Source organism: Carlito syrichta, unplaced genomic scaffold, assembly GCF_000164805.1.
Source record: "Carlito syrichta isolate Samal-C Ts95f unplaced genomic scaffold, Tarsius_syrichta-2.0.1 Scaffold289187, whole genome shotgun sequence".
NCBI classification, from domain to species: domain Eukaryota; kingdom Metazoa; phylum Chordata; class Mammalia; order Primates; family Tarsiidae; genus Carlito; species Carlito syrichta.
In genome coordinates, this window is record NW_007233283.1 from 286,615 (window position 1) to 303,120 (window position 16,506).

Sequence of the window (16,506 nt, forward strand, 5' to 3'; positions counted from 1 at the left end):
ACACATTTTCTTTTTCTTTTTTTTTTTTGAGTTGGAGTCTCACTCTGTCGCCCAGACTGGAGCGCAGTGGCTGCTCCCGGCCACCGCAGCCTTGACCTGCTGGGCTCTGGCGATCCTTCCGCCTCAGCCTTCCAAGTAGCCAGAATTACAGGCATGCACTACCACGCCCGGCTCATTTTTGATTCATTGTAGAGATGAGGGCTCGTCAAGTTGCCCAGGCGGGTCTCGAACCCGCGGGCTCAGGCAGTCCACTCACCTCGGCCTCCCAAAGTGCTGGGATTACAGGCTGAGCCACCGGGCCGGCCGCTGTGGAGTTTTAACTTGATCTTGAGAACACCTGTAGGCTCTTGGGAGGTTACCAACAAGGGAAAGCCCTGGCTGGTGTTAGTAGGCAGGGCTAGGGGCCTGGAGGCTGGTAGAGGCTGGAGACGTTATCCGGGGTAGAGGGAGAGAAATGGGAGTCTGAGTGAGGTCATGGAGGTAGCCTGGCAGCCCTTGGCCATGGGCTGGATGTGAGAAGTGGTGGACAGATGAGAGGGGGTGTCAAGGGTGATGTCCAGTTCTCTGCTGTCGGAGGACGGTGGGCGGTTGAGATGGAAGCACGGCGGGAGCTCTTACAGCTGAGTTCCAGGAGCCTGGGAACCAGCAGGTAGGGGCAGAAGGGAAGGCAAAGAGGGGCTGAGTGGTGGCGGCTGGAGAGGAGAGAAGAAGAGAGTGGGAGAAGGTTTGAAGTGAAATGTAAAAACTACTCGCCCTCCTTCTCCGCTGAGGCAGGGACTATGATGGCAGTGCGGTGGAGGGGGGGAATCATGGGAGGAGTGTGGCTGGAAGAGGAGGGGGAGGAGGGGAGGGGAGGATTCTTCACTTGTAGAGGAGCCTGTTTCCGTCGCCATGGAGCTCCTAGTAGAGGGGGTGGGTGGATGGATGGAGATCCTTCGCTGGGCCTGTGAGCGTCGGAAGAGGATGCCCCTTCCTTGTAAGAGAAGGGAGGGAGGAGAGGATGAATGGGGCGAGCCTTGTGAGTTTGGAGGCGGAGAGGTGAGAGCTGGCCCATCTGCCAGCTTCTGTGTTCTCCATGAGGTGGGAGTGGAGTTCATTCATCTGCTGAGAAGGAGCCTGTCGCGAAGGGCGGGTGGGAGCAGGAAGTTGAGAGTAGCCCTCCTGCACACTCTCCCACAGCTCATGGCAGAGCCGGGGGCTGTGCTGAGGCTTCTGAGACAGGTGACAGCGAGCTTGCCGGGTCGTCAGCCGAGCTATGGGATATCTCCTGTCAGTGCTCGGCAACCTTAGAGTGGGCACAGGCTGAGCCCATGGGGTAGGGTGGGCACAGGGCCCGGGCAGTCTAAAGTGTCGGTGAGAGGGTAGGACCAGGGATCCAAGCCAAACAGAGAGGCAGAGGGAGGCTGATTTTGGAGCCCAGGAGAAGTCGGAGGGCCGGAGGGCCAGGGGTGGCTCAGCCTGGCCTGCTTCTCACCTGTGTTGTCACCCTGTGGGCCTCACTGCACTTAAGAATAGGGAGGCCTGCTCCCTGCTCATGTATTCTTTGGGCTGGTGCCACGGAGGGTGCCATGGAAATGAGACACAGCTGGCTGCACATGGGTCTGGACCTCAGGGGCCTGAGCTGCTTGTTCAAGTCCCACCCATGACCCTGGACGCTCACCTTCTGGGGACAGGAACAAGCATCTGGTCTCAGGTGGCACGTCTCCTGGCGCCCTGCTATGAGCTAGAGACAACCAATGACAAACAGCATGCTGTCAGGTGTCGGGGCTGCCTCCTCCAGAAAGGAAGGGTGTTCATTGGAGAAGAGTCGCTCTGGGCTTGTGGGTTTGTGTTTTTCTGCATCCGCCAGGTTTTATGGTCTTGGGAAGGCATCACTGTGCTGCAGGGTGCCTTCCACGTTTCCCAGTGACAAATGGCTGGCCGTCCCAGCTGTGTGGCATCGTGGAGACTGCGTGAGTCAGCAGCAAACTGGCTTGGGCTGCTCCAATGAAGTCCCCAAGGGCTCGCTGCCTCTGATGGGGGTAAAGGGGCACCTTAACCCCTCACCTTCCCTGCTGTCCTCACCTGCCTCAGGCTCTCTGTTCTGGGCTGTCTTGGCTAAGGCTGGCTCAGGTGGGCTTCCTGGTCAGGCTAGGGAGGATAGATAGTAGGTGGACGAGAGGTGCCCTGTGAACAGGGCGAGCACTGATCTGCTGTCTCATCTTGAGGGTGTTCCCTTTGTGAGGAGGAATTGTGGGCCTGCAGGAGTATGGTGTAGGTGGACGATCTCTGTAAAGGGACCGGAGCTGGCCGTTGCTGGGATGCACTGGGAACTCTCTGCCCTGTAGAAGAGGGGATCTTCACAGGTGGCATCAGCTGGGGCTGCTCCACCTCTATTCTCTAGGTCTCAGGTTAGGCCTCCCTCACCCGGTGGCCATCTCCACACCAGAAGAGCTTGGGCCTGTCTCCTCCTTCCCTCCTGTAGCATCCTGACTCTTCCCCATAGAAGGGCTGAAGGTCAAGTTTTGCGCTTTGTCATTGTGTATTAACCTGCTTGAAGTCATCCCTCCGTAGTCTCTGAGCTTCGTGAGGGAAGGATGTGGCATTTCACTCCACTCTATTGCCAGTGCTGGAACCTTACTTACTTAATAGTGATGTGAAATGAATGAATGGACATTTGCCATTATGGACAGCACCTCACTAAAAGTTTTTAAGAGTTTGCAAAGCAATATGTGCACGTTTTAAAAATCTGCTAGTACAGAATCCGCACAGGAAAGCTAGATTATAATTAAACCACTAACTCCCCCCTACCCTCCTCTATCCCATTCCTCCAAAGGCAAATGCTTCTGACCATTTCTGTCGCCCCTACCTTGCTTCCATCATATGATTATTTTCAGTTCTTTCATTGGTTCCATTTGCCATCTTGACATACATGTGATCCTCCTCTATTTCTCGCTCTGTGAACTTCCTGCGCCTTCTTGCTTTTGCACTGGGTAAGCTGAGGCTTCAGGCACGGCCCAGACCTTCCACGTCTTAGCCCAAACCCTGCCTTCACCTCTCGGCTTTTTTTTTAAAGATGTGGGGTGCGATTCAGGGTTAAGTATACAAATATTCATTATGCAGTTGCCCTTGTTGATTAGACCTCTCGACTTTGTTACTATTTTCTTGTTGGGATTCATAGTATTTCCATTGTGTTTATGTGAGCCATGGGGGGAGAAGTTAACTCCAAAAGACTAACAAGACAAAACAAACCAGATTTTTATTGTTATCATGAGAACTGTGCAGAGCTAAGGAGTGTGTCAGGCTCCTCTTGGGTCCAATGCTACAAACCTGGGGCCTCCCTCTAGAGGAGGCTTCTTGCATCAAGAACATGTAGATTTTTTTTTTTTATGTAACTTTCAGTTGTAGATAATCACTCCATATTTTATTTTATTTTCTATTTAAATCTTGGTTTTCTTTTTTTCTTTTTTCTTTAGAATTAAATCCTTTCATTATAGCAAAAGCAGCATACATGCATCATTGAAAGTTAGAACATCCACATAAACAGGAATTTCCCCAGTTGTCCTCGAAGCATCCTTGGCATATCCAATACAGCTCCTATCTCTTGATGTTTCTTCGCCCCACAGTACTAACTTATGGAAAAGGCTGGACGAATTGTGCTACAGCATCCTACCTTTTGGATTTGTAGGGCTGTTCCCTTGTGGTGGTGGTTAGCTTGTCCTTCTATCCCCGTATCTCTTGCAACTGGAAGTTAGAATACATCCTAGATGATGTGTATTTCTTTTTGCATTATGTCTGAACACAAATAATATTCAGTTGGCCTACCATTAACGATGCTAAGATTGATCTCTGGGTTACATTTTCCCCTGGGACTGGAAAGTAATCTCTTTAGTGTCATTTTGGTATCATATGAATAAATATGGCTTTCGTATTTATTTTTATTTGTTTTGTTTTTCTGGAGTCTTTAGTTGCTTTTTTTTTCTTATGGAGAGAAGAAACATCCATATATCTTCCTCACCATAACACTAAAAGTTTTAAGCTTCTTATTGATTTTAACTGGGAAATGAATCCATTCCATTCTTATTGTGGATATGCTTCTCAGAGCCATATACTTTAAGTTCTAATTTCTACTGATTGCTTTCTAGGTTTGCTGTTCAGCATATCCTGGGCTTTCCTTTAATTATACTTTTGGATCAACTCCACTTTTTAAAAATATTCCATTATGTCATCTCATTCTGTTTATTGGTGCTGTGTGTGAGTGTGTATCTGCCTCTGTTGGAGTACATCCTTAAGTACTCTCCTCATTTCTGAGTTTTTGAATATCTGAAAAGGGCTACTTTCCCTTTACATTTAATTGGTAATGGGAGTTCTAATATTTTTGTGTGGAGTGTGATGCAGAGGGTGTCAATATGGCAAAGTGGGTCCTACAGTCTTTATGTTAGTGAAGACTCAGTTTCCCCATCTGTAAAATGAGGATGGTAACACCTGATCCTCCTCCCTGGGAGGCTGAGTCTCTGACATAAGTGGGCAGGAAGCATATTGAGGAGTGCTCTTGGGATCAGCACCTGTGGCGGAGTGAAGGAGCTGGCATGGGCTGCGATACAGACACAGGGACGCCTCAGCTTATCCCAGGGGGAGCTTTGGAGCTAGCGAGGCTCAGCAGAGATGTCCCCGATTGAAGCAAGGGAACTGGGTCTTCATTCCCTCTATCAAGTCGAGGAGACCAGTCTAGAGGTGTGGCCTTGGGGCACTCCCGGAGAGGACTGGTTCGCTGCCAACACTCCCAACAGCTGGGGCACAAGTGCCTTGGCCCTGCAGGGGGCGAGTGGGCAGTGCGGCCAGCATCCACTGCCACTTAGGGACCTAGCATGAAGCAAGCCCCCAGTAAGTGCCCTTTTAAAAAGAAGGCAGATGCATTTATTTTCCTAGATTTGTCTAGCTTCATGGGCCTGTTATGAATACTGAGAAATATTATCTTTTAACGAGAACCAAGACATCCCACCTGCGGACATCAGAGGATTTCCCCTGGCTTCGAGATGGATGGTCTGGATGAGGAGTATCTGCAGGCTTTGCATCGTACTTAGTTCTTGTATCAAACTTACATCGCACGAACCACGTGCAAGCATTGTCATTAGTCCTTTTTAAATGTGAACTCTTAATTCTCACAGCAAACCAACAAAGAATTACTGTTATTTTCTCTACTTTTCAGATGAGGAAGCCTGGGCACAGCCTAAAGATCTCAGCCACAGCCCTGGGAAAGGGTGGAGCTGGGTCAGAGCTTGGGGTCTGTCACCCAGGCTGTGCGCTTAATGACTTGACATAGCCGCCACTTCATTGCCCGTGGGCCTGGACTGTACCACATGTTCTCATAAGTGGACTTGCAACGATTATAATACTATAAGAAAGGATTGACAGTAGTGGGAAACTGCCAGGGGAGGGAGAGGGCACCCCTCATCAACAAGAGTACCTGCATAATGAATATTGGTATCCTAACCCTGAATTGTACCCCACATCTTGAAAATTAAAAATTAAAAAAAAAAGAAAGAAAAGGGTGGAAGTAGAAAACCGCTACTTACTTAGCTCCTCTCTGTGAGTCTTCCTTGAGGGTAAGGTTGATTGCAGGGACAAGAAGCCTAAACAAATGTAGGCAAATTAACACGTGTTTGTTGTGAGGATCCTGGAAACCCCTGGAGTCCAGTTGCAGGAGGCACAGTTGAATCTAGAAAGGGTGGCTCCCCTGCCCACAGAGACCTGTTCTCTCTTCTTTGGTCTTCTCGTCTGTTCCTTGTCTCCCGTGTCTCTGCAGACCAGCTGTTCCCACATTCATACCTGTGCACACACGGCTAGAAGTCCCTCCTCCACCCGACCCTGTCTCAGCCAGGGCCTGAGTGGGGGAGAGGTGGGGAGGAGACAAGAAACCTCTTTAGCCGATGGTACAGAGCCCTGGGAGACGACTCAGAAGATTGAGGCCCGCCAGCCTTGCTGTGCCAGTTTTATCCCCCTTCCATGGAAGGGGAAACTGAGGCAGGGGTCGGCGGAGGCTGTAGCTGGCTATGGAAGCTGAGTTTCTTCCATCTACCACAGTTTCCAGATTTTGTGACTGGAGACAGCCTGCAGCCATGATTGGTGTGAGGGCAGGTGGGCAGCAGCTCTGCTCCCCCGGGTTTTGTCTTCTAGGCCTCACTGTGCAGCTTATCGAGCCTGGGCCTGGAAAACCCCACTGTGGCCCTGTGCCGCTGCGGGCAGGCCTCAGACAGCACCCCTTCCTGGGCTGTGCAGGGTGTGGCTGGCCCTGAGGTCTCCTCGGAAGGACCAGCCGGTCCCTCCTGGAAGTCACTGACTTGCTGCTTTATTTTTCTCTCTCCGAAGCCGAGTGTTCAAGACAGACATGGAGCTGGAGGTTTTGCGCTACACCAACAGAATCTCCAGTGAGGCACACCGGGAGGTAAGTCGGATACCAGCTCTGGTTGGGCAGGCCCAGCTCTGTGGCTGTGTGGGGTAAACTCGTGGGCCACGTGAGAGGCAGGAGGCTTTGCATGGGGTTGGCTCTCTTCTCTGTTCCCTGGTGGGCACAGGGGAGGGGCAGGGGAGGCTGTACCCCATTTCCTCAGCTTTGGGCACCTGTCATGGGAGTAATGGACACTCATCCTCAAGGAAGTCTCCACCAAAAAGTCCTGACTTCCAGGAGAGTTGGGTCCAACTTCCTGGTATTCTAGCCATTCCCAGCTCATTTTAAAGAACATTTTGTCCTTAACTGTGGTTCAAGCACACTTATGACGACCACCCATTTTCTGGAAACATTTTCATGTGGTTCAGTTCTGAACCTTCCGCTTCACCAGAGAAGCAAGACCAAATAAGAAAATGTGTGTCCTGAAAGACATTCAGGGTGACTGGGACAGCCCCGTGTTTGCTCGAGGACAGTTACAGCTTTGTGTTAGGAAATAGACATGGGTCACTGATGGGCAGCGTGTGCTCTTGTGTGAGTTAATGTTCTCTGTTTTAGGAAAGCGAAACAAAGGAATCCTTTCAGTGATTGTCATCATAGCTTTCGTAGCATTAAGTATTCACCAAGCACATCTCGGTTAAATCTCTACTGTCCTCTGGCTGCTGCTGCCTCTCAGCTGTAGCTCGATGCTCAGTGTTTATTGGCTTCCAAATGGCAGTGCTCTGTAGTGGTTAAAATAAACTGTATGGGTTTTCAAGCCTTAAAAAGTTCTAATTTGTCACATTTCTGTACTACTCTGTGCACATATCATTCCTTTTTTTTTTTTTTTTTAGAGAAGAGGTGCTTTTGAAAAAGTGCTCTACATTATTTATAAGGCTGTGTTACTTATCTGCTTAATACAAATGCCTTTGCTTAATATCCATCCTCCAGGTAATGAAGGCTGTAAAAGTGGGAATGAAAGAATATGAGATGGAAAGGTAAGCCACTGTGTTTCTCTGGGTAAAGATTAAAATGTAAAAAACAGTAATTTATGTTCCCTGAGCGAGTAACAGATGAGGCACTGCGGCGACGTGTGCACATTGAATGGGGATTACGAGCCGGGCTGTGGGATCTTGGGCAAGGATAATTTTCCTTCTGACTGTGACCACCTTCCTGGCTCTTAGCAGAGTGTTTGATGGTAATGGTCTTGGATGACTTTTCAGGGTGGTTTAGTGCCCCATCATTCCGCTCTTGGACTTTGTTTCTGCAATTTGCTGGAAACTTTACCAGATAGCTGCTCTTGTGACTCTGAAAGCCGCTAGTAAAACAGCTTGCCATTTTTATGTGTAAACACTGCCATTATGTCTGCTGTGCTTGGCCGGCTGGGTCGAGGGATGGTTAAATGGCTCATAACGCGCTTTGGAGAGCTCCATTGGCCTTCGGCTCCAATTAGGCCTGCAGAGAACTGGTGCCTCCTGGGGAGTTTCCTGAGCTGCCCAGCTGTGGTGGGTGTGGCCTGGCCGGCTCAGCCCCGCTCCGGACCCAGCGTCAGCTTGCTGCTACCCATGGCTCAAGGAAGCCCTTGGTCAGACCCAAACTACCCCAGTGACTCCCTCCCTACTCGTGTCCTGGGGCAAGAGGCCTCCAGCCAAGGGTCTCTCACCAGTGCTGGCACCGCCTGGAAGCCCTGGGGAGGTGACACTGAATAGACCGCCATTTTACCCTTCCTGCCTTGGGCTTCTATTTCCTGCTAGGCCTAGTGAGATCCTGGTTGCTGCTACCCCTTACCCCCTTGCAGGGCCCAAGTACATGCCACGTGCCCTCAGGGCCTGTTCTGTGCAGGACACTGGCTCTGGGGTGCCGGTTCCATATCACCCTTCAGGCCCCCGCCTCATCAGTGCAGGGTGCACGGCCAAGGTCACCTGGGGTCAGCAAGGGGCAGCATGGATGTTTCTGTTCGCTGTTGCCATGGCTTAGGGATAGGTGTCTTTTTTCACCCTGAAAGAAGTTCTGAATAGCCAGCCTCATGCTTTTCTCTTCTTAACCCAGCAGGAAGAGGTTAAAATGACCTTGTCTTGGGTGTGGTGGCATCCCAGGAAGGGGTGTGTAACACATGTTCATCAAAGGCCAGCTCCATCATGGCAAGGAGGCTGGGGAAGGGCTTGCAAGAGCTGTCCCAGCGTTTGCCTCTGAGGTCTCCCACTGCATTGTGGCATCCGTGGTCTGGTTTCCCAGGACCCCTGCACCTCCCTTCCCACCTGTTCCCACCCCAGGGCCTAGGACGGGAAGAGTTTTGTGGGTTACCCCAGGGAGGTGGGCTGGACAGTGGGTCCCTCTGGCACTGTCCCAGAAACCTGCTCCCACTTGAGTAGAATCATGGTGATCCCTAGCCATGACTCAATTAAAAATAACCAAGAAATTGGAGCAGGACTTGCCTGTCCCAGTGTGGAGCCTTGCCATCCTCCGCATGCTGGCAACCTGTGCCCCACACTGCAGGGAGTCCAGCTCTGAAGGTGGCTCCTGGGAAGAGCCGGAGCCTCCCTCTCCAGAGCGTCCCGGGGCCTGACCCCGCTCAGCCTATGGGCAGGACTGGGTGGGCTCTGGGTCAGTGCTCCTTCCTCTACTCCCCTCACCAGATAATGGAATCTTATTTTTCTTTTAAAGGAAACTTTCAAATATCCAAAATAATAGAGTAGCATAATGAACCCTGAAGTCCCCGTTGGGTGTTTTGTTTAGTTTTGTTTGCTAGAGTATTTTCAAACGGAATCCTAGACATCATGTTATTTCCCTGTAAATACTTTAGCAGGTGTCTCGGTTGTTGAGGATATTGTTTTGTTCTCTACGTCACCACCACGCCATTATCACTTTGAACTGAATGAACAGTAACTCCTTAATACGATCCATACCTAGTCCACATTGGTAGCATTGGTTTGTTCAAGTTGGGATCCACACAGAGTCCTCACGTTGCACTTGGCTGTTGTTGGAAGGAGAGTCTCTTGCCATGCTTGAGCACGAGAGGGATGTCACTTTTGTCTATAAACGGCTCGACCTCCCCTTCTACCCCTGGGTTGGCCCCGCTACTGGCCTGCTCTGTAGACCAGGGCAGCATCTGGAGAGGCGGGCCCAAAGCCAGAGGCCATAGCCAAGTGCACTGTGAAGCTCATGGCCGCAGGGTGCTGAGTGGCTGCGAGTCAGCTTGCGTGCCCACTGTACACCCGCTGTGTGCCCGCTGTGCACTGTGCCCACCTGTGACTGGCCATGAAAGATACAGAGCAGAAACAGTCCCCAGCAGGGAGCCATCTGATCTGTGGACCCCTGAGGGTTTAGAGCAGGGAGAGGGGGTGGGGACTGAGATGGCAAGAATGAGAGACGGGTCTCTTAGGACTGAAGGACAGAGTGGGGACAGAGGGGTCACCCCTACTAAAGATGATGAGAAGATGGGTGTCCGGGAATGCTCTCACCCTGTGGGGTGTGCCTGGCCAGATTTGAGGAGGGCGTCCCCCTCACCAGTACCCAAGCTGAAGCCCCTGGGGGCATCTGCAGCTGTGAGGTGGGCTCACTCTTTCTTCCTTGTGTTCCCTCCCCACGGGCACGGTTTGCTGTCACTACCCAGGCCACTCTGTGACGCAGTTTTGTGGTCTGTGTCCTTGGGAATCTGGAGGCCTTTTATTGGGGGCCACGTCTCATCTATCTGCACGGCGTCTGACCCACAGCGGGTGTCAGGATGTGATGTGTGGGTTGGTTCCGTAGACAGATGCAAGAGAGAAGAAAAGGTCCCTGAGCTATTTTTCTGCTGTCTTCTATGCCACTGGGAACTTTAGAATTATTTTCTTAACTAGTTGGAGAATAAAATCTCTTCTAAAGCAGGTGTTATTGGTTTCCTGGGGGGTGTGGCCCTTTGAACACGGTCTAGACTGCTCCCAGGGAAGGCTGAGGGGTGGCCACACGGCCATGCGATTGCTGACTCACTGTGTTAAAAGGAAGCGAACTGCTCTTTGTGTGTGCTGGTGGCACCCTGCAAGCAAAGTGGGCGTCCCTGAAGCCTGTGGGACCTTCTGCTGGAAGTATAGCCAGCCTCAGCCCCGCTCAGCGGAGCAGAGAGGTCTGCTGTCCTGGACTGGGGGCATGCGTGGGCAGGAGTCAGGGCTGATTTTCTTTCTTTCTTTCTTTTTTTTTTTTTTGATTCTGAGTCTCACTCCATCACCCAGACTGGAGGGCAGTGGCTGCTCCCGGCCCCCGCAGCCTCGACCTGCTGGGCTCCGGCGATCCTTCCGAAACCTCATCCTTCCAAGTAGCCGGAATTACAAGCATGCACTACCACGCCCGGCTGATTTTTTGATTTATTGTAGAGATGAGGTCTCGCTAAGTTGCCCAGGCGGGTCTCGAACCCGCGGGCTCAGGCAAGTCCACTCACCTTAGCCTCCCAAGGTGCACGATTACAGGCTGAGCCACCGAGCCCAGCTAGGGCTGATTTTTTTGAAGGAGGGCATACCACCTACCGGCACTCAAGAAACAATGACCATGAGACCCAGTGCTAAGCCTCATCTTTTTTGTTTTACAATCAAAGGTTTGTTATAAAATCTTGAGGACTTGTTTTAAAAAAAAATAAGTGGACTGATGGCATTTACGAAGACACCTCCTCCTTCGTGCTGTGCCTGTGAGCGAGGTTTCAGAGGAAGTGAAAATCATTTTCCACAATTGAGGTGTAGTAAATTGTGTTAAACCAATAAGACGTTAATGTTTGGGTAAATCGGGCTCTAACAGCTTCTGACTGCAGGCCCGATCAGGCAGTCCATTTTACCGCCTCATATTATTTAATGTTAGTAGCGTAACCAGCTTGTAGCCGGCTGGCATGGGGCTGGCAGCTGAATCAATTACCTGCAAACACTAATTTAGAGCATGCTCAATTGGCTGTGTAAGCAGGTCCCGGTTCACATTTGCCACAAGGAGATTAATAACTTGATGTTTTTGACAGCCTGGGACCTTAATTGAAATTACATTCTCTTTCCTCCAAGCTGCAAAAGGGGCATTTTGGGCCCTTTCGGGACAGATTCCGTGGGGTCGTGAGTCATTTGAAAGGCGAAGGATCTGTGACATGTGGTAGGGATGGGAGGGTGGGGTTCTCCTTGCCTGGCTGGGAGCCTGCTTGGCACCCCTCTGGAGCCCCTTCACCAGGCCTGGGCTTTTCCGGGCTCTCGTGTCACAGGCAACAGCCCGCAGTAGCAGCCTCCTGTTTCCTTTCAGTTCTCTGCTAATGAAGAACCTGCCCAGCTGTGCTGCCTTTTATTAAAGGTCTGGTGGCTTTTCTTGCTCTTTGGCCAGAGGGAGGGAGTCATGCTCCACGTGTTCTGTGTGCCCACTGAATCTACATTGTGGAGGGGAGAGGGAAAGCCTGAGGGTCTTCTTCCCTGACCACGCACACACCCCACGTGCCACGCATGCCACACACACAGCACTCACTACGCACATCACACTACACAACACACACCACACACATCACACACCACATGCACATCACACACCATACACACTACACACCGCACACAATAACATACTACACATACATCACTCACCACACATGTGCACTACATGCTACATACACGCATCACATACTGTGCACAATCACACACCACACGCAGTCATACATCACAAGTATATCACTCACCACACACCACACACGGATCACATACCCCACATACACGTTGCTCACCACGTGTGCTACATACCACACAGACTACACACCACACATCACATACCACACATACATATTGCTCATCATGCACACACGACACATCACACACCACACTCTACACACCACCACACACACCACACACCACATACACACCACATAACACACATATCACTCACCACATATACACTCAGGGCACACCAGACATACATCACATAGCACACACACACATTACTCACTATAACACACTATATATCACACACAGTCATATACCACACACACACATTGCTCACCACACAGACTACACACTGCACACATATATCACATACCACATACGCACATCACATATCACAACGCTTGCCACACACACATCGCTTACCACGCACACACCTTGCGTACTACACACACACACATTGTTCATCACACACACACTGCATACCCGTACACATACCGCATACCACACACACCACACCACACACACATTGCTCATCACACACACACTGTATACCATACGCCACACACACATCACTCCCCACATACACACTACACACACACACCAGCCCTCACACAGCCACCTAGCACACACAGCACACACATGCCTGCATGTCGCGCATACACTCTACACATGCCTACCGACCGTAAACATCACATACCATATACCATACCCATATACAGATGCCTACACACACAGCAGACCCATAAACACACACCATACACATACCACACATCATACACCATACACATCACACACCACACTCACACACCTACGTACCATACACACCCATACACACATCAAACACACACACCATGCCCACTAACCACGTACACGCTACACATCATATATACATACTGCACCCACCACACCACACACACACACCATATCCACACATCTATACGTCTCTCTCACACACATCACACATGCCACACCCCACATCCCACACATGGACCTTCCGTCCAAGCCTCGGGGGTGCTGGGTCAAGTGGTTGACCTCTCCATTTATCCGGCTCAGGAAGCAGGTTGCAAAACCCTCGCCCCATGCTTGTTAGACAGAACAGATTTTTTTTCTTTGTTTCCTTTCTCTTTGTTTAGACCCGGAAACTGTAGCCCCAGTAAGAACAACCAGGAGGTGGGGGAGAGTCTACAGGCAGCCCCACAGCCCCGCCAGCCCACGACTCCAGGGGGCAGGAAGTGCTGGCGGCAGCAGACGGCAGCTCCTCGGGCCCTGCTTCCCAGCCTGCCGGCTCAGATGACTCCCGGTGCACTTCTTGCTCTTTGTGGTTCCAGCCCACCCCTCTGACTTGGCGACAGCCTCTGTCACATCTTCAAGGGCTGTGGTTCTCGCTCCCGGGAGGCCACTGAGCCCTCTGAGAGTGGTGCTCTCTTCTTGTCTGTTCATCCCTCCTGGCACACCGTAACACTGAAGAACTCTCTCTCAGATGTCTGTGCTCACATCGTCCTTCTCTTGGGCAGGGCCTCTCCGTGACGGGCATGCTGTCTATGCAGTCAGACACTGTCCTGTGTGTCTCTGGCCAGGCTAGGGCCCCTCACAGGTCGTACAGAGGATTCAGATTTTGTTGGTGCTGAAAGTCCCCGAGTGGTCCCTATCTCCCTCCTCCTGGGAGGTTCTGGAGATGCGAAGTTTCTAGTCACTAGAGTGCAGCCTGACCTAATCTGGCCTCAAGCAAGGCATCAGCGAGGCTGCCTCAGTTTACTTATCTGCTTGAAGAGTACTAAAGTTTTGTTAGGGCCCTTGAGGGCGGGTCTGGATCCTGGCAGCCTCTGAGACCCAAGCCTCCAGGTAAGAACAGGTGTGTTGGGTCCTTCTCCATGGGCCCAGTCATTGTTTGAGCAGTGCCCTGCAGCTTCTGTAGCAGACACAGCCTCTGTCCGTTGGCCATGTTGAGGGAGGATAGCCAGGGCACAGCCTAACCAAAAAGGATGGCCAGTCAGCCCTCAGGTCACGGTGTGGAGAAAGCCCCTCTTTACCTTGGGTGGCTTGGAGTAGGTTTGCTGCTAGCACTTTCTCAGCTGTTGGAGACGGGCCACAGCCTATCATGAGTGGGGTCAGGAAGACAGGAAGCCCATCTGTTTGTATGCTGCTCCCCAGGGATGCAGCCCCTGAGTCTTCACCCTAGCCGGCCACACCTTGGGGCATTGGATCCCTTTCCAAGGGCCAGAGCTGCCTTGGTTGGAAAATTCCTCAGAGTTCAGAGCCAACTTACCCAGGCAGGGCAGGTCCAGTGTGCACACCCATCCCGCTCTGTCCACACCACCTGATGTCAGAGAGGGAAGCGCACCCATCCCGCTCTGTCCACACCACCTGATGTCAGAGAGGGAATGTGCTATGGGGAGTTTTTTTCTTCCGTGAGATTGAGCAGAGCCAGGTGTCTGAGAGGGAAGCTGGGGTGCCTTGGGGTGAAGGGGGTTTGAGTGCCTTAAAGCAGGAATAGTGCATCTGGCCTCTAAGAGTAACTGAGGAATGGCTCCTTTAGGGCACAAACAGCTTGGTGTTCAACCAGAACTCTGGACAAAGAACTAGAGAGAAGGGCTTTCTGCAAATAGGTAGCCTAGTGGATACAGGCTTAATTAGAGTTTTGGAGACAAAGCCAACAAGAACAGGCATTGTCTTTTCAAATGCCAGAGGAATTGCCCCTCAAACATCACATTAAGGAACCGTGGTGCCAGCAGGCATCTTTATGGATTTGCCTCTCGTATTTCACCATTAAACCTGATACTGAACTTCGATTTCAGATAAATAGTTATCATGAGTTAAAGGAAGTCGCATTTTCTTCCTGGTTTACTAGGAGATTTTATCAGGAAAGGATGTCAAATTTTATCAGCTACCTTTTGGCATCGTCCTTGGCCTTTTGTGCATGTGTGTTTTAAGCAATTAATAATAAACGTTTGATTTTAGAATACTTTTAGATTACAGAAAAGTTCCTGGAACACCGGAAAGTCCCTGCATACCCTGCACTCATTTTCCCTGTTGTTCACCTTGTTGTGGAACATTTTTTATCATTCTTGAGCAACACTGATACAAAATTATTACCTGAAGTCCATACTTTTTTCTAGCTGTCTTCTCCTTTTAATCCAAAGTATAAGTTTTTAAGTCTATACAGATATAAGTAAAACATGGTTGAACAAACAAATAAATGGGGAGAAGAGACCAATCTCTTGTGTAGAAGGATTGCAAATGATGTATGTAGAATTTCGTTCCAGGACCCCGAACACATCACATTCAGTAGTCATGTCTCCTTAGGCTCCTCTGGGCTGTGACAGTTTCTCAGACTTCGCTTGCTTTTGATGACCTTGACAGTTTTGAGTACAGCTTAAATAATTTGAAGAATGTCTTTCAATTTTAGTTTTTGGCACCGTGACACTGGGGTGATGAGTTACTGGGAGGAAGCTCACAGAAGGGCCCCTGTCATCACATCCTATCAAGAGTAATACACTCTGTGTGACTTATCAACATTGATGTTGACCTTGGTCACCTGGCTTAGGTTAGTCTGCCATATTGTACTCTCTGGAAGGAAGAACCTATGCACAACCCACGCTTAAGGAGTGAGGCATTATTATTTACAGTCCTTCTGTACAAGAGACTTGTCCTCTCCCATTTATTTATTTGTTCAACCATGTTTTACTTATATCTGTATAGACTTAGGGATATTTATTTTATACTTTGGATTATAATCCAGTATTACATTGCTTGTTGTTCAATTCACTACAACTTCAGGCACTGAGGGCTCTTTCACTTGGCCCTCTATATCCTATTTTTTTTTTTTTTTTTTTTGAGTTGGAGTGCCACTCTGTTGCCCAGGCTGGAGTGCAGTGGCATGCTCACGGCCACCCAGCATCAACCTGCTGGGTTCTGGCAATCCATCTGCCTCAGCCTTTCAAGTAGCCAGAACTACATGCATGTACTAAAATGCCTGGCTAATTTTTTTATTTATTGTAGAGATGAGGTCCCGCCAAGTTGCCCAGGCTGATCTCAAACCTGTAGGCTCAGGCAATCCACTCGCCTCAGCCTCTCAAAGTGCTCAGATTATAGACTGAGCCACTGATCCCAGCCCTCGTGTCCTCGTGATACACCCCATGGCTTTACTTTTTTGAGCACTTCCTTACTTTCTAATACTGTAAGATGCTTTAGGCTCATTTTTGTAAATTCCCTGCTCCAACCCTTGAATCAGCCACTTATCCAAGGAGCCCAGTTCCTTTTATTGGAGAGTAGTAATAGAAGCCGGAGTTGGGCACTGGGCATACCTTAGGTGAATTTTATGACCTGACATCCTGGTATATCCCTAGCTCACAGAGTGGTGGATAACTCTTTTAAAAAACTGAAATAGCCAGGCTCGGTGGCTCAGCCTGTAATCCCGCGCCTTTGGGAGGCTGAGGTGAGTGAATTGCCTGAGCCCGC

The 16,506-nt window shown here is 50.3% G+C and overlaps 1 protein-coding gene across 1 annotated transcript in view; it reads left to right on the forward strand.

Annotated features, from left to right (window-relative positions):
* The window catches only part of PEPD (peptidase D), a 119,585-nt gene that overhangs the window by 40,126 nt on the left and 62,953 nt on the right, over positions 1-16,506 (forward strand). The window contains exons 9-10 of the mRNA XM_021710482.1: positions 6,349-6,424; positions 7,355-7,401. Of these exons, the coding sequence (XP_021566157.1) occupies positions 6,349-6,424; positions 7,355-7,401 (123 nt within the window). The remainder of the gene's footprint in view (positions 1-6,348; positions 6,425-7,354; positions 7,402-16,506) is intronic.